The sequence below is a fragment of the Apteryx mantelli genome, chromosome Z (assembly GCF_036417845.1).
Source record: "Apteryx mantelli isolate bAptMan1 chromosome Z, bAptMan1.hap1, whole genome shotgun sequence".
Classification (NCBI taxonomy): Eukaryota; Metazoa; Chordata; class Aves; order Apterygiformes; family Apterygidae; genus Apteryx; species Apteryx mantelli.
The window spans coordinates 10,587,379-10,611,532 of record NC_090020.1 but is presented as its reverse complement, the minus strand read 5'-3'; the positions used below and the strand labels follow the sequence as shown (position 1 = coordinate 10,611,532).

Here is a 24,154-nt window from a genome sequence, read left to right as displayed (position 1 = left end):
AAAACTATAGCAAAGGAGATTTAGTTTGGGTATTAGAAAAAAACTATTATCTGGCGCTTGTTTTCTTTTATTTTAATTGCTTCAAGAGAAGGAGGCAAAATCCCCAGGTAGGAAAAGCCCGAGTATTAGTGGAGCGTGGCTGATTTCCAGCATCTAGTGCTGTAGTTCCATGTCTCTGTAGGCTGTCACATATCCTGCTTACCTGTTATACAGAAGAATATCTGGCACCCAAATCTGATCAGCTGGAAATCGCAAGTTCTGCACCCCTGGGTATTCATACTGATCCCAAGACAGGTAAACATCAACCCAGTACTGTTGGAAAATACATATATGAGATATATGAGCTGGGAAAAATCTTCTAACCTATTTTTTAATATTAGGGGAACAGAATGGCTGTTACCAATAGTAATGCAGTAATGTGATAATAGTTACATAGCTTATAGTGATAGGCTTTAACAATTAAAGAAGGCTGGCCTGTATCCTGAAGAATTTACAAAGTGATGACTGGATGTTGTGTGCCATTATATTGTAATTTACTGTCTAACCCCACCACCGTAAGACCTGAATACAGATATTTCAAACCTTTTCTTGATGGATTGACAGAAACTCTGGTAGTAGGCTGGTGAACCAACCTGGTCTGAAATAACTTGGGTATCATTAGTGGTATGTGGACCACTGTCTGGCAATCTCTGATGGAAATAATTCAATTTGTTACAAAGATTTGGGAACGGGGGGTTAATAACCACCTCGCTATGACAGGCAAGCAAGTGGACTTTGTATCTCAAGGGCTTGCTTCTGATCCCCCTTCCCCCCTAAACCAACACACACACTTAGTTCAGGAAAGGTACAGGTACAAGTTTTGTGCTGAACCTTGTGACTTGCAGCAAACCTCTGTGGCAGGGCTACCAGGGAAACAGTCACTGGTGCTATAACCATAGCCGGCCTCTCCTAGGGATAGGACACCCAGAGTCCTGTAGTCCTGCAGGATTGTCTGAATTCTGGATTTTTGCAGTAGGAAAGCTCATTTCTGTTGCAAATCCCAGCAGATCGCTGAGGAAGAAGCAGCCCATTCTGCTGTGCCCATTAACATGATGCAATGTTTGGCTGCTAATGTCATAGCAGAATTAGCTCAGTCATTCAAGTCTCCCACAAGCTTTTTGCTCCTGAGTTACGTCTTTACAGAGCATAAGTCGCTCAGGAGATCAGTTCATGCCCCCACAAGAGTAGACCATACTTGTAACCACACAGGGCCAGCGGCAGACTTACTGTTAAGGAGGTTTTTTGCTCTTTATTGACACGGGTTACTCACCATCTGCAGCCAAGCATTTGTGATCAACACCTGATTCTTCTCATCCTTTAAACAAAAGGGAGAAGGGGAGAGAAGAGAAAAAGAGATGAGCCTCAAAATACAGTTTAATCACAGGTGGATGCATCACAGCTCTGTTCCCTTCAAAACCCTGATTCTTGGAGAAAATGCATGCAAACTCTATTGAGTAGACTGTGAGGTCAGCGCAAAATCACTGAATTGTGCCACATGACCCAGACAATTATTGCTCTCTTTGATCCTTAAATCTTACAAACCTCCTGCATTTGTTGTAACTGAGCAACATCAGAAGTGAAAATAATAGATAATGGCTGTTATTTTGCTGGAGACTCCTTACCAAATGCACAAGATTTTCTTTTTCATTAGATGGGCAAAACAAGATGATTTCCAGTACTATGCAGCATACAGTAATAGGAGAGCGTTTCCACTGTCTTGGCTACCGCTGCAAAACAATAGTGAAAGGATGCTGAAGGTGCTGTTCCTTTAGAGTCTCGGCATTATGTAACTTAGCTCATGCTGAAAAGGAAAGGCTGGTCTTGGGCAAAAGCTAGTATATGGCAGCAGACTGCAAACACTGTCTGATGGGAGCTCATGTAGACGCCTTGGCTCTGTACAGAGCAGGAGCTTTGAAGGTTCAGACACCAGCATGTGGAGGCTGCAGTGAAGTGGCTCTGACTGGTGCCAGAAATGAAGAAGCCCTCACCTCGTCGGTCTCAGAGCAGTTTGGGGGAAGATGCGGGGATGGCTGTGGGGCCTGGCTGTGTTGCCGTCAGCCTGCAGGTGGAGAGTGACCACAGCAGCAGAGACGGAAACAGCAGCCTTGCCCAGCTACTGTGGTGGGACAATGTGATTAATGTGGTGAGATCCACTTCCCTCTCCAGAGAGAAATGCAGTCTGGGCAGAAGTGGATCCTCATGCTTGGGCCTGATGCCGCAGCTAGGGGCAGGCCTGGTCAATGCAGCCACACTCTGGGAAAACCGGATTCTTGGCTAAAAGGCCCAAAAAGAGGCAGTTTCCACCTCTACCTCAGCTCAGCTCTCTTGGGCACTTGCTGGAAGGCACCGCTAAGGCAGGAAATCACTTGTCCACAGCAAAGGCATATACCTTCTACCTGCGGTCCTCAGACCACTACCCCATTGCACGCTGGCTTGACTCCCCTTCCTACCGATACGTTGGAATAAACTACCTTCTTGCCCCCTGAAACCTACTATTTTTTAATTAGAGACAATCTTTATGTTCCATTGTTTTCTTCCCATTCTCCTGCAGCCAAAGAGAAGCATCAAACACAGAGCTCATGCAGAGAGCAGAGGGGTTAGTTTCATTACAGGCAAGATGCAGAGATCACTGAAGCAGAGAGTTATGTTTTAGCACCAGACAAAGCTGCTGTGAAACTCTGTGGCAAACACTGTGAGCTGCAGCAATCAAACCTCAGGCTCCAACGCAAAAATATATCAGTGCACGCAAGTGGAGTCACCAATCGGATGCAGTAGCTAGCACTCATAACAGGAGTACAGGAAGAACTGTCAGGCAGAGAGCTTCACCGAGTCATGAATGGCCTATAGAATTTCTTAGGAAGATCTCTTCTGACTTCCTTGGGTCCAGGCTTTCACCTGATGAAGTTACTTTCCAGAGGTATATGGTGATCGTCCTGTCATGCTGGTTCCTAGCTGCCCTAGTCCTCTGAGTCTGTATGTGTTTGCTCTTAGGAACATCTGGTCCTCTGCAGTGTCTGAGGTGGCAGACACTGCATTGAAGACTGGCAGGTATTTAAACTCTACAGAGCACCCTGGGCATGTAAGCGCTCTGCGGTCATATTCAGAGGCATCTGTCAAGTCCTGCAGGTAGGTAGGGCTATCAAAGTCTCAGTCAACTGCCAGACTAGCTCTTGATCAGTTGTATCTCCAGCAAGCTCTGTTTGCTGCTACTGGGTGCTTAGAGCACCCACTTGAGCTTGGACACCAGCCTGCCTGTTGTATCTGTGGGCTCCATTCCTGTTGGCCCCAGCTCAAGGCATGCCTCCATTTTTGACGGGGTCTTCCTAGAGCTGGCTGACATTTCCTTGACCCAGTAGGTGACTGGATCTGAGAGTCTAGAGACAGTCAAAGAGCTCCAGAGGCTCTTTTTGATACTCTGGAGCTTGCAGAGGCTGACTGAGCTTACTGGAGACATGTAAAAAATAAGTGTACATGTGGTTGCCAGAGTCCTGTATGCAAAGCTGTATGTTACACCACCATCTGTCCTGCTCCCCTAGAGTCCATGCCGCCTGTACTCTTCATTAGTGCTCAACATCCAAAAAGCCTAGCCTCCACAAGCACAAGATAAACTACATCCCTGAAGTAGTCTGGGCTTTTGGATTGGTCTGACCTTTAATTATATTACTTTTTGCAGTATTTGCTGGTTAACAGAAGGAGTGAAGCCAGAACTGCTTTATTCATTTTGGAAAAATTGTCGGTCTAGCCACCTCAAGCTGCATTCATGGTCTCCCCTCTCTCTCCCCCTCCAGCGCTACCCCCACAGCAGATAGGCAAAGCAGCTACCCATTAATCACCAGGGAAGATGTGAGCTGCTCAGAAGCAGACTGCCTTATTTCTCACTCAGCTCCGTCACTGGATGAGTGTTTTCTTTTGTGAGGCCTGTGGGTTTACTTCTTGTGCATGCCATACAGAAACCACTGCATGACTGCAGACTCCAAGGCTAATGGATGAAGCAGAGCTGTCTGGGGAAGCCTCTTAATTACCAGTTCCCTGACAAGGAGGACGCTGGATCATTGGTACTGCTGAACGAGCATGAAGCTTGTCTGTGGCATGCTCCCTCCCAGGTAGCTCCCTGGCTTGCTGGAGCCGCAGGTGACCCAAAAGAGGAGCTGTGACACTTAGGTCTTTCCTCTCTCTGAGGTCTGCAAAAGGAAGGGTTCTCCCCAGCTTCACTGCACCTCATGGGGAAGGGGAGGAGGGGACCTTTCCCTTTTCTTTGGCTACCTGAGAGTCTCTGGGGGATCCATTAAAGTGCAATGTACACCTGGAAGGCTCATGGCTTTCCTGCATGTGGAGAGGCCTCTGGTCAGCAGCCTTTTACTCATGGCTCTGTTTTCCAAGGAAAACCCCTTTTTTACCCCACATAAGCATTTTATACTTGACAGATTCCATGCCTGCAAATAAAAACACCTAAGACTGTCTTCTGTAGTTCACAAAACAGTCTATTGCCCTAAACTGCTCACCCATTATACTTCTAGGAGCTCCTTGCTCAAACTCAGAAACTAATGACCCTGATAATCAGCTTTCACTGCAAACAATTCATCAGTCACTGCAGAGCATATGGATATTTCAGGTAGCTTAAACACATTGTCTTTGGTACTATTTGGCTCCTTGTCACAGCACTATTGTGCTCAGTCCCACCATGTTTGTCCTGCTTCTTAGGTACGTTTTGCAGTCGAAGGTGAACTTTTCTATTAGGGTTGCCACAGGTTTATCTGCAGTGTAGCCATGCCCTACGTGGTCTTTCTGCCTTCCTTTTAATAACAGCAGTCAGCAAGAACACGAAGTCTAAGCAGGGCTTTGGGCTTCTTACATCTTCTCAGCCTTGCGGGGAAAGAAATGTCACTTCAGGCTGCTTTCATGGCTATCCAGAGTCTATTCTCATTCCTGCCTGCAGGCTGCTGAGCTTTCAAAGGGAGTTGGCTTTACGGACAGCAAGGCCCAGAAAATGTTATTTCTATATTCAGCACCAATCAACACACAGATGACAGCACAGATGCAGCCTGCTGGGTCCTTCCTATTGGTGGTTAAGGTGAAACAGAAAGTTTTCCCGTGAAGGATTTGAGTTTGCCCGGAGTGCCTGATTTGCAGGAAGAGCAAAGCACACTTTATACTGTACTCTCCCAAGTCTGTGGTCTGCGCTAAAGACCTTTAGCATAGCTAAAGATAGTAAATATGAGATTCACAGAGAAGGAAATCCGTTGCCTTCTAGTGCAAGGGCCTTCTAAGGGCTCATGTGCTTATGGAGCTTCTCATTTCTGGAGGTTTGGTGATTTACTGAGCCATATAGCTTTGCATCCTGTAAAGAAATGGTTTGGTCTGGAAGGAAGGGGCTGGTTGCCTGTCCTTTTCAGAGCTGCAGAGGAATCACAGTTCTTGCTCTCTTTATCAGGAGCTGTGGGCCATCAGCATCTCTGAGACACCTGGGCATGATGTGGGCAGCTTAGTGGGCTGTATTTGTCTCTTACAGAAGTACTTCCAGACAACCCTGAGAGCAGATCTGCCTCACCCAGTCCCAAGAAGTCACTGGTTGCCTAGATAAAAGTACTGCTTTGCCTAGATAAAAGCTAATTTTCCAGCTTGGGAAGCACTGGAGGAGGTTCCCTCGTTGTGTGTCCTGGGTTCATATGGAGGGATTTAAGGTCAGTCATCAGGATACCTTTCTTCCCAGGAGAAAGCTTGAATAATCGCAGCACTGTGTGTTTTGTTACCAGTTCTCTGTCGCACTTTGCTTCCCTCGGCGTCGGGCAGGCCCTCTCCAACCCCTCCCCTCACTGCAGCATGCAGCCGTCCCCGCCAGGATCCCAGCTGAGGCTGGAGACTGGAGACAACAAGCTCCCCGGAGCCGCTTTCCCAGCACTCCCCTGGCAGTTCCCTCGGGCTGTAAATGTTCAGCCCAAACGAATCAGTTTGCTGCTGGTATTTACAAAAGCTGGAAAAGCTAGTGCTGTTGTCAGTAGCGAGTGCAACGGTTGTCCTCTAAATCCTTCCTTTCCTTATCTTGGTCACCTTCTCCCCTTTCTGTCTCCATCCTCACCCCAGTTAATCCTCTGCCCTGGACATCTGCCTATTCCTACAGCCACCCTTGACCCATGGAGAGCAAGAAAATTACTCCGGCTTGTTCCAGCTGAGAAGCCAGTGCACATGCTGGAACATGTGAATATTTTTGTTTTGTTCTATTTTCCCTACTGTCAGTCCAAAGCTTACAGTGTGCGCAGGTCCACCTTCCTTTTGCACCAGGCTCTGCCAGTGGACTCTCCCCTTGCTTGCACCACCATCCAGATAAAATACGACTGCCCTTGGCCACATAAATATCTGGGTCCATAATACACGGACAAAAAGAAACAAAGCCCTTGCTGGTTCAGTAGTCACATCATATGGTAACGTGTCATCGCGGTAACAAGGGACCTGTGAACAGGTGACTGACCGACATCATTAATCCTTGCCCTCTTGCAGAGCTATAGCCTTGGAAGCTGACTTAGTCACCGACTTATTGGAAGATATTCAGCTGAAAAGTCCCAGACTGGACAGATGACTATCATAGGTCACCAAAGGCCATCTGTGGTTACTCCGTTTTGCTTTTCTGTTTATTTGTTTTTTTACCCTACCAATGTGCCTGAACATATAGAAGGGATATCTCAAGGTTTCTGCTGTACAAGAGAGAGGTTGCATTGACCTGGAGGTTTTCTCTCGGGAAGATTTGCTGGCAGAGACACTAGTCTCTGCACTGGATTTTGCTCAAGGAAATCAAAAGCAATGGGTGAGGCTTTGAAATACTTGCAGAATCAGTCTGTGTCTGCATCATGCAGTCCTTTCCTTTGCTGAAGCACCCATCTGGCCACAGCCTGGAGCTGAGCAACTAAAACATTCCCCTGACCCAAAGGACTTAAATATTTAGGGACGACTCAGCTTTAATGCATCGTATGGTTGAAGTTCCACAAAACCAGAGATCTTCAGAAAAACCTGGGTTGCCCTGGTAACAGTTAGTCAGCATGGCTGGACAGCCTTTATATTTCAGGGGTCTCATTAAATATGAATACTCTTATGTTTACGGCTTTGCTGCCTGAAAGAGTCTAAAAAGTTGGAATGCATGCTTCCATAGCAACATCAACTTTGAAGAGATACCTGATGTTAAAGCATTCCATCTCACTACCGTTAACAAAGCACCTTCAGGAGGAAAAAGGGAATCAGAGGGGATAGCCTAGAGAGCAGGCAAAGGGACTGGTAAAGATACAGACATAAAAAAGGATAAGCAAACATCCACTGATATCTGTGGAGTATTTCTGTACCCATCAGGACAGAGATGTGGAGGGGCTGGTTTGGTCAAGTTAAGGGGTCTAGTTAAGAGCTCATGGCTGAACACCAACTCCTTCCCACTTTTCGCATTTTGTTGCTTTGGGCTTTTTCTGCTATGAAGGGCTGTAGGCAATTTCTCATAAGTGCTTTTCACCTAAGGGTGATCCACATTCACACAGCACAACCTGCCTTTGGCCTCTGCACTGGGTCACAGCGCAGAGCCTGCCAAGCCTGCAGATTTTTGCCTCGTCTCCCTTATCTCCTGCTCTTCCCAGTCTTCACTGGTACTGTTGTGAAAAAGGCCACGTCACGCAGACTTGCTTCCTCCCTGCACACGTGACATGACCGTCAGCTACAGCACAGGGCTGCGGGTGCCCGTCTCAGGATCCTCAGGCTTTTTCCGGGGTGCAGCTGCTCAGCAGTGCCTGCAGATCAAGACTGATATGAAGTACATCACATTACAGTCTCCAGCATTGGCTGTGAGTCTGTTGGGCCTCCAGCCCTTCATGAGAGACCCACAAATTCAGTGGATCCCTCCTCCCCAAACCAGTACAGGGTCCTGGGGAGAGCTGTGAAGCCACCAGATTGTTCAGCTGCTTCACGTAAGTTTCTTTAGGAAACCTCACAAGCTGGGGCAGAGGGCTCGCAAGGCTTTCCAGCCCAGTGCTGCTCTCTAATCGACTGCCTGGGTGAATTGGCGTGCACCCTTGGGGAAGGGGTGTTATGTCACAGTCCAAAATCACTCAGTCCTCTATTAAAGTCACAAGTCATCTGCACATAGCATGTAGGTGGTTTGCATATTCTCCAGGGTGAAGGTCTCATCCTGAAATAGCCATCCATGTGTTTTGAGCACAATTGGCAGGTGTTTCAACAAAGAAGACTAGACTCAAATCGTTATTCCAAGTTATTCATTATTCATTGCTTTGCTCAGCATTCAAAATCACAGGCAAAGCACCGGGAGGAAGGCAAAGAAAGGTCCTGAATAGGTCAGCCCTGAGTTCTTATCAAAGACAAACTCCTGGTCTACTTGCAATTGGTTTGCTTTTTTTTCTTGCATTTATGTACTGTTATGACAGCACAGCAAAGTAGTGTGATATAGGCCTGTCCCAAAACTCCAGTGAGCTTTTAAAGCCTGTGATCAGCCTGAACAGAGTTATTCATAGGCCTTTCATTCTAAAAGAGCCAGTAGAAGTGACTTTTCCTTGTTCTCCTCAGCTTTCCAAGGTTCTTTAACACCGCGTTTGTTAGTCCTCCTCTCTTCACCGACACTGAGTCAGATTGGTATGTGCATATCACTTGCATTATTAACACCTCTCAAATTCCTTCAGGCATCCTGAGAACATCAGACAGCCAGGGATCACGGGATTAGGCTCACTTCTCATCAGCTTGGCTTTGCCAGGGCAAGGACCCTCAGCCACCCTAGAAGGTTTTTGGGGTGCTGGGGACAGAGAGCTTCACCAGAAGCAGCTTAAGGACATGTGCCTTGCTGCCCCGTGTGCATGCATGGCTGGGCACCTCCTTTCTTTGCCAAGGCAATGCTCTTGCTTGCCCCAATGCCGAGAGAAAACCCGTTGTGGAAGGAGGGAGGGAAGGCACGGCCACCTCCTGAATCCCTGCGCAATGCTCTGTTGGTACCACCGAGAAGATGTGGATCTATATACCACCACCAGGGCTGGTGCCACTGTGTGCTGTCAGGACCCCGTGACATTTCCCACTGTGAGGATGTCCTTCCCAATTTTTTGTGACTTTGCTAGACTCCAGTGCTTTGAGTCAGGATATTCTAGGCGACACAAACCATTCAGTGAATTCAGCAATGGAAAAATATATTTTCATACAAATTTAAAAATTCCAGTGACCTTTTCTTTGAGACATTGTAGCTATTAGGGGGTCTGAAATTTGATAACACTGACACTTGGAAGGCAGCCAAAATAATAATTCATGACTCAGTCAGCGCCAGCATTCCCATTTTTCAAGCTGCTTCCATGCTAATGAAGGGACCAATTGGTTTAAATTTTTTTTCCCAGAGTTCCAAATCAGTCACAGTAAGCGAACTTTATGAGAGGGAGAGAGAGTTTGGGATTTAGCTTTGATGAATCTACTGGTCTGTCAACCTTTCTGTAATTTTTCTGCTTGAAATTTTAATAACTATTTCTAGTGATCACTAATTACTGATTTTCAGAATATGTAATGATATTCAGCCTGATTCCCATCTCAGTTCCCATCTCGGTTTGCATCAGTTTCATTGCTCTGGTCTCAGCGAATTTGCTCTTGCTTTATAGCAGGATAAGACCGCAATGCCTGGTGGAGAAGAGCTTTCTGGAAAGAGAAACGTGTTTTGGTAGAGGCGGTTCCATACCAGGAGGAACAGAGCAAACATACCTTCCAAGGCTATTCAGTAAACCCACAAATAAATGCAGGGGCATCCACGGAGGGTGGGGGTGGGATGAAAGATCCTTTTAATCCAGAGGGGCTGAAAGAGTCGTTTTATCTCCCTGTCACTCATCAATACTTTAAAAATACATAAAATATAGAATAACTATAAGAATAATCCTCGCATTATTATGTCTCTTTCACATGCTTTGTGTATTTCAATCTTAAGCAGTCAAGCTTACGTTTTGGAAGTTATCAATCCAGAAAAGATTTGTACAGGATGTACTATAAGGATTATGGTTTAATCTAGTGAATAGTGATGCTATATTGGGAATAATACGTGAACGGCTGCATGTGTGTACTGGCATATTTATATTTGTTTCTCCGAATCACTTGTGTGTTGACATGGGCTTGCTGCATGATGTCCAGTGCAGAGATCTGGACACGTGAGGACACAGGGGCGAGGGGGCGGCGGGGAGGATGACCTAGCTGCTGTAAAGCCAGTTTAGGAACGGAACGGAGAATTAGAGCCAAAAATTTAACCCTTGAAATTTTTGGTCATTCAATTCACATGCCATACCATCCCTAAAACACCCGTGTGCTAGGGAACAGGATCGTTTTGAGGGTGAATGTTGTACGTAAACATACCCAGCAGCGGTACAGTAGCTCTCACCTGCAGCCACACTTTGAAAAGAGATCCCAGTGCCTGCTCTGTATTAATGTTTTCCGTAACGAATAAACCCATTTTCCGATGAACAGGCCGGGTTTCTTTCCAAAGTCAGCTGAATTTAACAGGACCCTTCTCCATCTCGCTCTCCCTCTACCTCTCTCTTTTCTCAGCGATGGTCTGGGTGGTCTGGGGCTACCGGGGCTGTGTGCACCACGCGTGTGGCCTGCGCTTCCCCCTGCTTTTTCACCTCTCTCTTAAGCTCGCCTTCGAGGAGAGGGCAGGCCCATAGCCCACAGCACAGAGCCTGCCGACCGGCAGCCCTCGGCGTTGGCAAATTTCGTTCAAATCGTGCAAGCTCCAGCCAAGAGGCTGCTGCTCGCCAGCTCTCCCGGGCTGGGGTCGAGGGTCCTGCTAACCGAGCAGCACATCGCCTGGGAAGCCCAGCGGGCAAAGTGAGGCGCCTCTGACGAAGAGAGCTGCCTGCTGTGAAAAATGGTCCCCCCAATAATCGCTTCCTTAGAAAAAGAAAAGAAAGAAAAAAAACCCTGCAAGGCTGAGCTGTAGCTTCCGATTTAGGGAGAAACAGTGTGAGCTAAAGCTTGAACCCAGCAGTTTGGTAAGTTCTTGGTAGAGAAGATAAAGGCTGCTGCACTGGGTCAGACCAGCTAACCTTGTAGTCTGCTTAAAACAGTAATGACCGCACCTGCGTGCTTAGGGCAAGTACGCGCAGATCTTTTTTGCTGGATTCCCCGTACGGCAATGCAAAGACTTGGTTTTCAGGAGATAGATCGAATCTTTGCTCTGCATTGTCCCAGTCAACTCTTCCGTGAGTTTGTCTTGCCGCTTTCCAAACCTTTCAAGAGCTTTGACGCACCACAGAGACAAATTCTGCAGTTTAAATGGGATTGTTTGCAAGCATGTGATCACATCTGGGATAATCCCAGTGTCAGTAGGATGTGCAATCATGTTACCCACTGTGTAATCAAAGCAAAACAGTGCACGCTGAATTTTCCAGATATAGCATTTGCCTTGGGGTTGTTGCTACAGTAAAATAATGGGGGGGTTTGGGGCTTCTAGAAGTGCAAAATGACCTACTGTGGGTGGCTGGTTTTTGTTTTTTTTTTCCCCCTGGTATTCTTGTGGCTTCCCACTGGGGACTTGCAGTCCCTTTTTGTAGTTGCGATTCCCTCTGAAACAGGAGGAAATTCCCACAAAAGCGCCTGAACGACTATGGTGTGTTAGGTACCTGGGCAGCCCGGCACCCGCTGGGGTACAGCGGGGTGGGAGGTGAGCAGGAAGGAGAAGAGCGCTACGGGACTGAGCCGTGCAAGGGGAGATGCACAACCTGACCTCTGGGGTGGCTCTGCCCACGCCTCCTCCGTCTCATGAGCAAAATAGACCAAAAGGACTTTCAAGCTCAAAGAAGCAGGTCTCAATAGAATATAAACTGGAATAAATCTTTCCAAAGAGAACTCAAAGAGACCAGCTGAGAGAGGACAGAAATAGAAAGGGTTTATGAATGAATCTCCTCTCACCCGCGGTGTCTCTGCAGGCGGGTTCCTGTTTCCTGGATCAGTTTCAGGTTGCTCAGGGGCTTTCTGGGTTGCAATAAGCTCTGTGCAGTCCCCTCTTCACCTGCAGAATCCTTTTCTTTGCATCCGCTTGGACGCCTGCTGATGCCTGTCGCCTCTCTCAGCCCCCTTTTTGCTATGATTTTGTCAGGCCAATACTTCTCTCTTCCTCTCCCAGTTGTGCCCTCAGCTCTCCCTTCTGCCCACCCCACTTTTCAGCCTTGGAGATTTCCCACCCCTGAGCAGGTCCAGCTCCCGCACCAGAGGTGCTCCTGCCGCTGGTGGCACCAAGGTACCCTGTGCCCGAATTCGCTGCCTGGCTGAGCGGTTCTTGACACCGGCAGCCACAGCTTGTGCCGAGGTGCCGTGGGTGAAGGGCCGGCTGCCAGAGGTGCGGGGGATGTCACCTGTGCTTGGGCTCACAGCAAGCCCTGGAGCCACCACCTCTGCTGGGCAGAGATGGCGTTGCCCTCGTCCCTGAACTCTGCAAGCACTGAGGGCACCAGGCTGACGAGCATGCTTGTCAGAGTATGGTCTCTGCAACACTGACAGTGCAGCAATTACTGGAAACCTCAGCCACGTGTTTGCTTTTGGAAAGGGCTTTTCAGGAATTTATTATCTCTGCAGCATGGTGCAGCCATCTTCTTAAAATTAGGCTCTTTATTTAGAGGGGTCTTTAAAAACATGTGGTACACTCACAGTCAGGCTGGGGTTTTATTCTTGATACTCTTCTGTAGGTTGGCTGGTTGGCTTTTTTTTTTTCTCTTTGTAGATTTAAGCTTGCAGTTTGGGGAGACTTGTGGCCTTGAAAACTAGTCAAACTTTCTCCTGCGGAGAATCAAGGGCAGTAAGACTGTTGTTGCGGTGTCTATTGAGGCACTGACCCAAAGGTAACAGTGAATAATATCCCTAAAAGAAAGAAAGCTGGAAAATGAAAACTGTATTTTTTTTTTAATTCCTCATTAGTGATTCTACATAAGGGATATAAACCAATTCGGATAAGCTCCCCTACAAATGTCAGGAGGAGCAAACAAGCCATCATTCATGATGACGAATGGTTGCTACCTAGCAGGCTGCTATCACACTGAGCCAAGGAAAAATGGCCTGCTGTCATGCCTCGTTTCTTGACTACTGCAGCCTGATGGCCTGGCTCGGCTCTCAAAGCAAGAACAGGAGTCCCATTCCTGGTGCTCTTGGAGGTGCTGCACACTTGCTGGGGCCATCAGGGCTCAATGGGGCTCTCTGGGAGGGACCACCAGGCAAATCCCTGCTCAGGCAAGGAAGGGGCAGGGCACAAACCTTAGGCAAAAACGGCCCCCAGCAACAGTGTACGCGTGAGACAGCTCCAGACAAAGCTGACCTATGCTTAGAGGACAAGGCAAACTGCGCTGAGCCCTGCTGTGGGGTGACTGCCACAAGCCATTTCTGCTCTCTGTGTGTCTGCTCCCATATGCCGCTGGGGTTTAAAAGGAGGATCGTTGTCTAGATACTTTCTTAAGGCATGGGGGGGAAAAAGCACACCTCTGCACTTCTGTGACCTGGCAGGAGTTCTTGTAGCAATGAAGGCTATTCAATGGGATGCAAGTGTCTCACACTGTCACACGCTTTGGCTAAAACATACCTCTCCAGCAAGAGCTGGAGCATGGTATCTAGCAGGAATTGGAAACGGGAGTTCTGGCAGAGCTGGTCATACTGGCCCCCCTTCTGCTCATTTGTTCCCTGAGCTTACTGGAAGTGAGAGCTCTGTCTTGGCTCTAGTTGTGAATTAAGACAATTTTGGAAACAATTCTACCTCTAATGACACCTACCATTCATCTACCCTTTTTGCCTAGGGTCTATCTGACAAGCAGAGAACTTGTTCCTCAAAGTTTTGAGTGTGATGGCTGGCTTTGAGCACTAAAAAGCAAAAAAGGATCCCATGCAGGCCAATACAGGCAGGTGCCAGCAGGAAACGTAACCTAAGGAAGCCATGCTTGGAAATTTGCTTTGAATGGAGGGGAGAAGAGGAGGTGGAATTTTAGGTAATGTCACTAGATATTGCTATTCAGCAAACTACAGGGACCTCAGAGGTACCTTCCCTCTCTGTGCAGCAAAAGGAATCTGGATTGTCATAAATGCTGTTTTCAGCTGGTTGGCTGAAGAAGATGAATTCAGAGTTGATTAGGTTATGAGACAGTATGGTTAGGAAACAGACTTCATGGAGCCACTTCATGGAGCCTGTCCTAGATTTGTGTACGGTAGATGTGATTTCAGACTTTGGCAAGAGTAAAGAGTGACTGTTTGTGTGAAGAGAAAAGAGTGAGTCCCTCTGTGCAAGCAGGGACTGCTTTTTTTCTTTACGTTTTTCTTCTTTATATTGGTTCCTCTCACAGGGAAATAGTCCAGGCCTCACTTTTTCGCACCTGTCATGGTGAGTACTTGTAAAACATTCCCGTGAGTCCAGCAGTAACGTTGTACAATATCATGTCTTCTTTAGACCTTAATATCCATATTCCCCTCGGTGTGGCATTCTTTTTTCCTTCCCCAGGGGGCATGGTGCGTGAAGTCCCATAAGGTTGGGACCTTGCCCAGCACCCTGTGCTGTTGTGGTGCTGCAAGGTGACGCTCTCCTTGGCACCACCAGGAAATATTCCCCAGTTGCATAACTTCCTGCAGTGCTGGGGAACACAGGTAGGATCTGGAGAAGGTGCCTCCTTAGACAGGCAATAGCAGTTTGTTTCCACATTGAACCATTACCCTCATCATAACTCTGTTTGTTCCTGCTTCTGATAAAGTTAAATTCAGAAAAGTTCTGCCCAACCTACACTTAGCCCGCAGGCTGCTGCTCCTGCCTCAGATCTGTGTCTGTCTGAAAATTTGTCCGTCTGGTTTCCCTCCCCGTCTGTCAGCTAATAGAGATTACTGACTGCCAGCAGCGCTGGCTCGAATGTCCTGAACAACATTTCCACTGCTGGAGGTGGTGCATGGTGCACCTGCTGGGATGGCAACAAGGAGAAAGAGCCCGTGCAACACCCTGTGCAGAGAGAGGAACGCGTCCTTCAGTTAGCCTCAAACTAAAATATGTCCCACACCAGACCAGATAGCTGTCCAGGACACTACACTTCCCCTGTAAATGTGCCCATATAGCTCAGGTGATGCTGAACAACCTGTGCTGGACTGGAAGTGTCCCTGGTATGGGCTCCTTATTAAACTACTATTGTATGGCATGAAGGAGGAAGCTGTAGTTTAGCCCATATACAAAGGATTTTCTGTCACTGCCCTGAGGAGAGAAGCACCTTTTTTTACGTAGTGTAAGATATACACCCCAGGTTACTCCAGCTGGCTTTTAAAGACACCATGACCGCAGTATGCAAGACCATGAGTATGGAACGAGTCATTACCGCTTTGAGCTGATGAACTTCTAGCATCCGTGGTGTGTGCAGAGGTGGAGGGGAGCAAAGCATTGTTGCAGGTGCATATGTCCATTTAGATGACCTGTTTCCTACTCTGAATCACCAAAAGGGAGAAGATAAATCTAATTCTTTGGAACGGACAACCGTGACGTAAAGGAGGTAAAGAGCTTAAAAAATGCTGTCTGTTGAAAGGAAATATTTCATGCGGGAACATGAAAACCCAGCTGTAGATCCAGCATAGCATCCCCCCAAAGTGGGTTTTATGTAGCTCTTTCCTCCTCCTAACTGACTTTGAAAATGCATAGTCCCGTTTCTAATGGTAAAAAGCCCTCCACACTACTCCAGCCCTCAAATTATTGCATGAAGATAACAGCAAAAAAGGAAAATGCCACAGTGAGTTTGGAGGAAGACCTTTTGAGCTGAGATTTAAGATTAGCCTCTGCTAACCCTGGAATGACCCAGTGAAATTTACCTAAAATTGGCTGGGGGGTTTCTTTGCTCTTTCATTCAAGTCGAGGACTGTGAGCTCCTGCCATGAATGTGAGGGACTTCGGTTGGGACTACTGCACTCTTCTCTCTTCCAGCTCCATGCGATATCTAATATTTCAAAGCAGAAAGCTTCTTGTCCTGCCTGAGTGGCTGTTGCCTGCTGCCAGGAGAACCACAACTAGCTGGTCCTGCCACTCGTGCTCACGTGGCATCTCTACCCAGTGCTAGGGAGCTTCATTTTTAGGGGCCAGCTTTCCCCTCTGGGGAGAGCATCTGGTCTCCTACAGACTTTCAGAAAGATTGTAGGAAATTTAAAACTTTGGGTCCTCTGTCAAATGGGGTTGAAGCTGTCCAAAAGTTTGAAAGTTATTCTCTCTCTTCCTTCTTCCCTCCTGGGCAGTGAGACTGCATGGGAAAAGAGCCTACGCCACTGATTGCAGGAATGGTAAGATGGAGAAAGAGATGTTCAGCAGTTTGTTGTATTGACAGCTAAAGGTGGCCAAACCTGTTCTTCTGGATTGGTTTTTGCATGTATATGAATGAAATGCCATTAAAGATAATGAGTTGTCATATAAAATCCTCTTTGTGATGAAAAGGGGATCCTGGCTCGGATCACTGTGTTAAAATTTTCCCTGGGTCAGATCATCAGTTCTGCAAAAGCATGTTGCAGAGGCATCAGTCAAGACAATCGTCGGGGTGTGCCTCCAGATTTTGCTCTGTGCACGCTCTTGTGATTCCTAACCTCATCTCAGGGCAGGCTCCTTCAACCGCAGTGCATGGTAAAGGTGTGATGGATGAAGAGGACAGCACTATTGTAATGTCTAATGAAAAGGTGCAAATGCAGTGCTGGTAGCTCTGAAGACTGCCCGCAGTCTCCAGTTATTGCATCCTGGACGGTTCTAGGAATAACATGCCATTAATAATTTGTGGTAACACATAGCTTCTAATTTATTGAAATGGTTTGGAGGTTTTCTTCTGTTTAAAATGAATGGAAAAACTACATAATTAATCTGCTTGCAGCTCATGTTGTATCAGAGATGGCTTTGAGTTTAGAAGGATATTCACTCCTCCAAAGTGTCAAAGCACGTACTCTAGCGCTTAGGGAGGATGCTTGGCTAAATCCAGTCTGCTTTTCTCTCTGATAGTCTGGCCAAGAGGAAACGCGTGGTCTTTACACCAGAGATGAGATTTGTTACGCCGAATGGGTGCAATAGAGAGCAGAACTGCCAGGGACTTACCACATCAATTATCTGCAGCAAAGAAAGCTGAAGCTCAACTACCAGAGGTTGGGAGTCGTTCACCACAGGTCGTTCAAGACGACTGTAGTTTCTCAGCAGATCTCTGTACAAGCGTCTCTGGCCTTCACCCTGCTGAGAGACTAAGGGAAAAGAAAGATGGTTAACATCTGTCATTCAGATGGTCACACAGTCCATGTTGTTTGTTTGCTTGAAAAAATGTCTCTGAATGTCTTTTTAACTTGAAACCGGTTTCCTGAAAAGTAAGGATCTCTAATTCTGCCCATAGGGGTGCTGACAGAGCTTTTCTGTCGTGCGTCAGTCACACAGAAAAACTGGACTCAACCGGGAGCCCTCCTGCTGATGGTGCAGGGAGACCAGGCTCTGAAGCCAAAGGGCACCTTCTTGGAAAGCGGCCAGAGGGCTCTTATTTGCTGCTTCCAGAAACCAGCTGCCACGGAGCCGGAGCTGGTGTCATTACCTGAACATACCCTGTGTTTACCTAGCATCACTGACAGGTCCTGTTAGTACCTGGAGCCCTTCTCCGTGCATGTTCAGGAAGCAAGGGTTTGTCCCCAAAATGGGTGCAGGTGCAGATGCTCTGGGCTGTGACTACCCGGGCTCTACCTAAGAGCTGCACCAAACGGGGTGAGGCTCAGAGGCTGCATGTTCGCTGAGGCCAAATTCATCCTGCCAGCACGAGTGTGTACTCCCTGAGTTGTCCCTGCCAAGGAATCTGCACTTTGTATTATTATTACTTTGGAACAAAGCTTTTTTTTCTTTCTTTTTTTTTTTTTTCCTTATGCGCTGCAGCTCCTAGAGTCTTGTGTGTGACTTTTTTGTAACACGTGAGCAGAGCTTTTCACAGTGACCCTGGGACTCTTCTAACAGTGGTGAGATGAATAACTTTTGACAATCCACACAAACTGTAACAACCAGTTCCTCCTTCCCCGGTCCCCTGATGCGCTCAGCGAACCCTGCAAGCCTGGGGCAGGCTGCTCTCCACCACAGCAGCGACGCCTTTTAAAATTAATAATATCATTCAGTTTATAAATGTCTTTAATTAGTGTTCCCTTCAGTGTTCCTGATGCTGGAGGGATCTTTGTGGCTTTCGAGTATGACGGTGCCTAGTTAGCAAGGAGGGAGGGTATTTTTATTTATTTTGGTGAGTTATACCAACATGTCATCTTCATGGGCCTTTTATGCCTTTGAATAATATATTATATGGTCATGGAGAACCAGAGAAGCAGATGTAACAGAGCTGCTCCAACATTTTCACTCTCTTTGAAGACAAGCCCTGGCCACAGTTTCTCTACTCCACCAGCTCTGGCAAACTTCCCTGCTAGGAAATTATTTAGATCCTCTGTTATAATTTTAGTATGTAACCCCCTGCCTCCCTTGCAAGGTCCTTGTGTGGGAAGGAGACCGGTGAAGATCACATCACATTTTCCTTTGGAAAGAGGGCCCGTGCTCCGAGCCAACGCGCTGCCCTCTCTCTCCCTGCAGCATGTCACGTTGCTGTGCTTCAGGGAAAGGATGACCACCTGCACCATGCCTCATCCTTAGCACTCCTGTCGTGTTCACCTTTAACCTCCCTTTGAAACAGTCTACCTCAGCTTTTACTATCAAAACGTGCCCTTTGCCAGGCTCTTCAGGTCGCCGCTGCAGCTGGTACCATCGCTGACGATGTGCAGTAAACCATCCACCCCAGGGGGCTGACGGGGGAGATTTGGGCACAACCCTTTGCTGTGTACCCCGGGCAGCTGACTTTGCGCTGTGTGCTCCAGCCGTGCTGTAACCGGGCCCCTTGCCCCGATAAACCTTGCGAGCTGAAGTAACCCAGCACGAGATGTTTGCACCCGGTCCTCCACCCCTTCTTCACTTCTCCCTTCTGCAGCGTGGTCCTGTTACTTGGTGACCTCTTGTATCTGCAACTGTTAACATAGCCCAGCTGATCTGTTCTGAGCCTGCTGAGCTGGTGCTCGTTGCCATATGTTTGTGTGCTCTTTGGTTTTGTTTACAAAATTGCGTAGGTTCAGAAGCGGTGGAGCCTTTGTGGTCTCCTGGCAAATTGCCGGGGCGGCTGTTGGTGTTGCAAAGGCTTCGCTTGTCTAATCAGGCTGCTATATCCCCATTGCAGTGGCTCTGGAGCAGGAATGGAGAAGGGCAACAGGTCAAAACTGTGTTTTTATAAACTTCTTTCAATCTTAAAATGCTTAGTGTTTCATACTCCGGAGAGATTCCTGCTTTTTATCCCTCTAATGCCTGTGCTAGTGCTTTGTGACATTACATCTCTGAGTGCTAAGTGGAGTGTTTGCTGGTGATGGGGAAGCCGAGGCCTCTCGGGAGCAGCGACAGGATAAGCATTACTGCTGCCAACCCCCCAGCCACAGAAATCTCTACCTCAGTCCCTGGCACTGTGAGCTCCCTGGTGCCTGATATGAAATTTTAAACGAGGCTGGAAGTTGGAAGCCAATTTTTAAGGTTGCCAAGTCAGTCTCCCAAAAGCAATGCCAGACTTACCTGCCTAGGTCTGTTGTGAGAGAGTCTTTACCTGCAAATAACTGCTGGTGGGCATTAGCAAGCAATGCTTGCTTGATGCAGGCCCCTGAGGAGCAGAGAGCCTCTTATGACCCACAGCTTCAGCCAGTGCCCCCCTTATTGCTGAATTAGCTTTGAATCAGCAGGAAAAAAAAAAAACTATATCTCATTAAAAATTCAGGGAAGAGGAGTGGATGCTGTTTCTCTTAACGTTAGTAAGGCTTTTGACAGCGTCTGCCGTAACATCCTCATTGACAAAGAGATGAAGTATGGACAGTGGTGAGGTGGAATGAAAACTGGCTAACTCCCAAGCTCAGAGGGTTGTGAGCAGCAGCACAAAGCCCAGCTGGAGGCCAGTCACTAGTGGTGTCCCCCAGGGGCTGATACTAGAGGCAATACTGTTTAACGTCTTAATCAGTGATCTGGATGATGGGACGGAGGGCACCCTCAGCATATTTGCAGATGGCACAAAACCCAGAGGAGTGGCTGGTACGCCAGAGGGCTGTGCTGCCGTTCAGAGGGACCTCAACTGGCTGGAGAGATGGGCAGAGAGGAACCTCATGCGGTTCAGCAAAGGGAAGTGCAGAGTCCTGCACCTGGGGAGAAATCACCCCATGCACCAGTACTTGCTGGGGGCCCCCCTGGGAGTCCCGGTGGGAAAACAAGTTGAATATGCACCAGCAATGTGCAGTCATGGCAAAGGTCTATGGCATCCTGGGCTGCATTAGGCAGAGCATTGCCGGCGGGTCAAGGGAGGTGATCCTTCTCCTCTACTCAGCACTGGTGAGGCCGTATCTGGAGTACTGTGTCCAGTGCTGGTCTCCTCAGCGCAGGAGAGATACGGACATAGCAGAGCAAGCACAGTGACAGGCCATGAAAATGGTGAAGAGGCTGGAGCATCTGTCATATGAGGAGAGGCTGAAAGAGCTGGGACTGTTCAGCCTGGCGAAGAGAAGGCTAGGGGGGAACTTATTCATGTGTATAAATACCTGATGGGGAATATAAAGAAGATGGAACAAGGCTCTTCTCAGTGATGCTTGTGACAAGAGACAATGGGCATGAATCAAAACACAAGAAATTCCATTTAAACGTAGGGAAAAGAAAGCTTTTTTATCGTAGGTGTGATCAAACACTGAAACAGGTTGTCCAGAGAGGTTCTGTGGTCTCCATCCCTGGAGATATTCAAAATCCAACTGGACACAGCCCTGGGCAACCTGCTCGTGCTGCCTCTGCTTGGAGCATGGCGTTTGGACTAGGCAATCTCTGGAAGAGCCTTGGATTGCCTTCCAACCTCAGCCAATCTGTGGTTATGTAAAAATTTTCTTTTGATGGTGTCTCCTAGCCTTATGCCACGGGAGTCGCCTCAGTTCTGGTGCTTCTGCACATTGGAGTTCCTGGCCTTGCAGTGGAGGGATTCATCAGCGTTGGCTTACTGAAGTCTGACAAGTTGCACGTAAAGAGAAATTGAAAGAGAAAAGATGAAGAACTAGAGTGACCCCTGGCAAAACATCATCGGGGTGGAAACCCAATCCTGTAACCTTCTACCTAAAATAAAGAAATAACTGACTGTTAATACAGATCTTTTTCTTGGATAATGCTTGTGAACATCACAGCAGCGAAGGCCATTCAGTAGGAACAAATCTAGTCTGATCAAGGCTTCTACCTACTGTTATCTTTCTCTGGGCAAAGGTGGTGATTGTTGCTGTACTCCTTTTGGACACCTGGTAGCATAAGGTGCATGAGCCTGCTGATGGCAGAGAGAGCCTGGGGAAGGAGCTGTGCTCGGAATAACACATGGCCGGCGTGGCTGCAGTGGTGTCAAGGCAGAGGGCATCCTCAGAGAGTTTGCTTATAGTAAGTCTAAGAGGTAATGAGCATGTGCAAAAGTGGCCTCCTGTCACAGAGTGAGGTGAGCTCTGTTTCTAGTGGGAAGAATAGCAAGTATTGACAGACTCTGCAGTAATGTGCTTTGGATGCTAAAGGGCTCTCTACTTTTGTGGAAAGGGCATCAAAGCCATCTGTGGCTCGGAGCTGAAATCAAAAAAAAAAGAAAAAAAAGAAGCTGGACATGAAGCACAGATTTCATTTCTAGCAGAAAATGTAGCAAACATCTAGAAAAAGGGCTGCTCCGTCTTGGTGTCCTCACATCAGGGCTGCTGGATGTCTTTCTTGAGAATTTGCTTAAGCCAAAAAGCTGCTGGACTAGATATGGGGTGATTAGGTGACATGCAATGGCCTGAGATAGGCAGCGCATCAGGTCCCTCCAGCTTTACTCTCTGATTAACCTGAGTGGTGGATCCCCTAAACTGCTCCTACAGTTTGCAGACAACTGGAAGGCACAAGGCCAATTAATTAATCCATGGCAGGAATGGGGTCCCCAGACAGCTGTGTGAAGAGCTTTATGAACAGTAGAGGTAGTCATGGAGCAGACTGATTTCTTAGGTACCTCTTCGAATCTCTTCTCTCTCTCCTGCAAAGAAGTCTGCAAGAAGCCCACACTGTGATGCCCACTGTTTGAGCGACATGATCGATAAACTGCTCTCAAAATCTCTTGGGCACACGTGCTATTATTGAATTGTGTCTTTCTTTCTAGCACGGAGTTGATGTGAGTAGCACAGCAAGGTAACCTCCTAGGAACTGTTTCTCTATTGCAGTATGCTACCTTCTCCTCTCTACCAGGTAAATTTTGGCCCCTCCAAATGTATTACTGTGAGACCAGGGAACTTCGCAGGGAGGATGCTGCTGTGGCCTCTGCTGGATCAGGGAGTCCTGTGATAGGGAAGATGAACTTGTAACAAGGAAGCAGGAGGTGGCAGCTTCCCTGTGGGCTTATTTCTGAGGTGCAGATCTCCTGCTTTACACGCCTGTGAATAGCTGTCCTTCTCCTCCTTCATTCCCCTGCATCATGCCTGTCTTGAATTATTTGGGCAGAAAAGAAAGCAAGCCACCTTGCTGTTAGCTTACAGTCTGGGCTGTCTCTCCTTCCACATGCCTGGTCTGCACAGGGGATTTCATCATCTTCGTCAAATGCGGACATGCTGCAATGTCCAGCCAGGGTTAGGCAAAGAGAGGAAGAGTTAAACATGGGATCTTTGTGTCTTAAAAAAAATCAGCAGAGCTTTGGTAGCTGAGCTGCAGAGAGCTCCTTAGAGCAAACCTGGAAGCAGGTTAATACTTGCATCCAGCTATTTGGGTAAAGTGTGGATCAGTAACTAGAAGGAGAGAGGTGTCTCTGATGGGGCTTGCACAGGTAGTTTTTCACAGTGACTTTGAGCCTTTGTGCTATCTATGAAGGGTTTTGAATTCTCTGAGACAGTGCAGTTTAATTAGGTCAAGCTGGAGCTGGCTGATGTCAGCTCCAAGTCAGCAGCTGGGCGTGCCCAAGCTCAAGTCTGGACCAAACTCCCCATGCCCTGACACCAGTGATGGTGAGGAGAACTGTCTCAATTGGCCTGCATGCTTTGTGGCTTGCTTAGGCATGATGATCTTGATGCGACTCAGATATTTGTTTTTTTTTAATAAAAACCTCCCTGGGCCCTGGGGCAAAAGTCCAGTTCTTGCCAGCTTCCCAGTTTCGTTCCAGAAGTGGTCTGCTCCTTGACTGAGTGTCACTGGTGTGGCTCACAAAATGGCTTGCTGCACACAAGTATTTATTAAATAAGGAAACGTCACCAGGGGGTTGGGTGGAAGGGCATGGATTCCCAAGATGTTCTGAGCAACATTAACTGTACTTATTGATCATTCCTTCTCTTGTTCATGGTGTTCCTCAGTTCCTGTGATATCATTGTTGTGGTACTTATTCACTCCCCTTGCACTTTGTGCAGATACTCCACCACATCTGCATACTTTGTTTCTCTCTCTGTACTGTTCTTTTGCCACATTCCTGCTGCTCTTTTCTTTTTTATTACTGTTTCCTAAAAGAAATTGAGGGGAATTCTGGCCTTTTCTGAAAACCAGTGTCCTTATACTCATAGATCTTATTATGTTTCGTTGTATAATGAATGCCTGCAATCTCAGTATGACTGGAACATTCACACAGCAAAAAAGCATGAGGAAAACCTTTGGGTATCAGAGCTGTCTAACTCCTAGAACCTCATATATTTTCCTAAAAACCTGCAGACTTTTATGAGGTGACTAACCCTCTATTATTTACCTCTGCTTAGCTTATCACTGAACTCTTACAGGGATTTTAGTTATTTCTTCGGGAATGCATGTGGAATGGTCACAGAGAGATAAACAGCATATGCAATAATCAATTATGGGGGGAAGTAACAGGGGTAATATCACTGAAAATGCAGGTTATTTCACAGGCAACTTCATCAGCATAAATAATTGAAATTGCAGTATCTCTTACCAAAACGTGGCGTGCTTTACTGCTTTGGTAGCTATAAGAAAGCATTCACCTTAGTTTGTGTATTTTGCAGATTTCGGAGAACGTAAAGCATCTCACTGCCATATGTCACTTAATCCCCAAAGACACAGATGTGTCCCATCTGCTTTTGTTCTTACGTG

At 47.3% G+C, this 24,154-nt stretch overlaps 1 protein-coding gene across 1 annotated transcript in view; it reads right to left on the bottom strand.

Moving 5' to 3' along the window:
- The window catches only part of LOC136995367 (neuronal acetylcholine receptor subunit alpha-7-like), a 52,449-nt gene extending 30,282 nt beyond the window's left edge, over positions 1–22,167 (bottom strand). The window contains exons 1-6 of the mRNA XM_067315994.1: positions 22,089–22,167; positions 19,625–19,709; positions 17,991–18,027; positions 17,105–17,236; positions 1,310–1,354; positions 203–312 (exon numbers count right to left, since the gene is read on the bottom strand). Coding sequence (XP_067172095.1) covers positions 203–312; positions 1,310–1,354; positions 17,105–17,236; positions 17,991–18,027; positions 19,625–19,709; positions 22,089–22,167 — 488 coding nt within the window. The remainder of the gene's footprint in view (positions 1–202; positions 313–1,309; positions 1,355–17,104; positions 17,237–17,990; positions 18,028–19,624; positions 19,710–22,088) is intronic.
- Between the last annotated feature and the right edge of the window lie 1,987 nt (positions 22,168–24,154).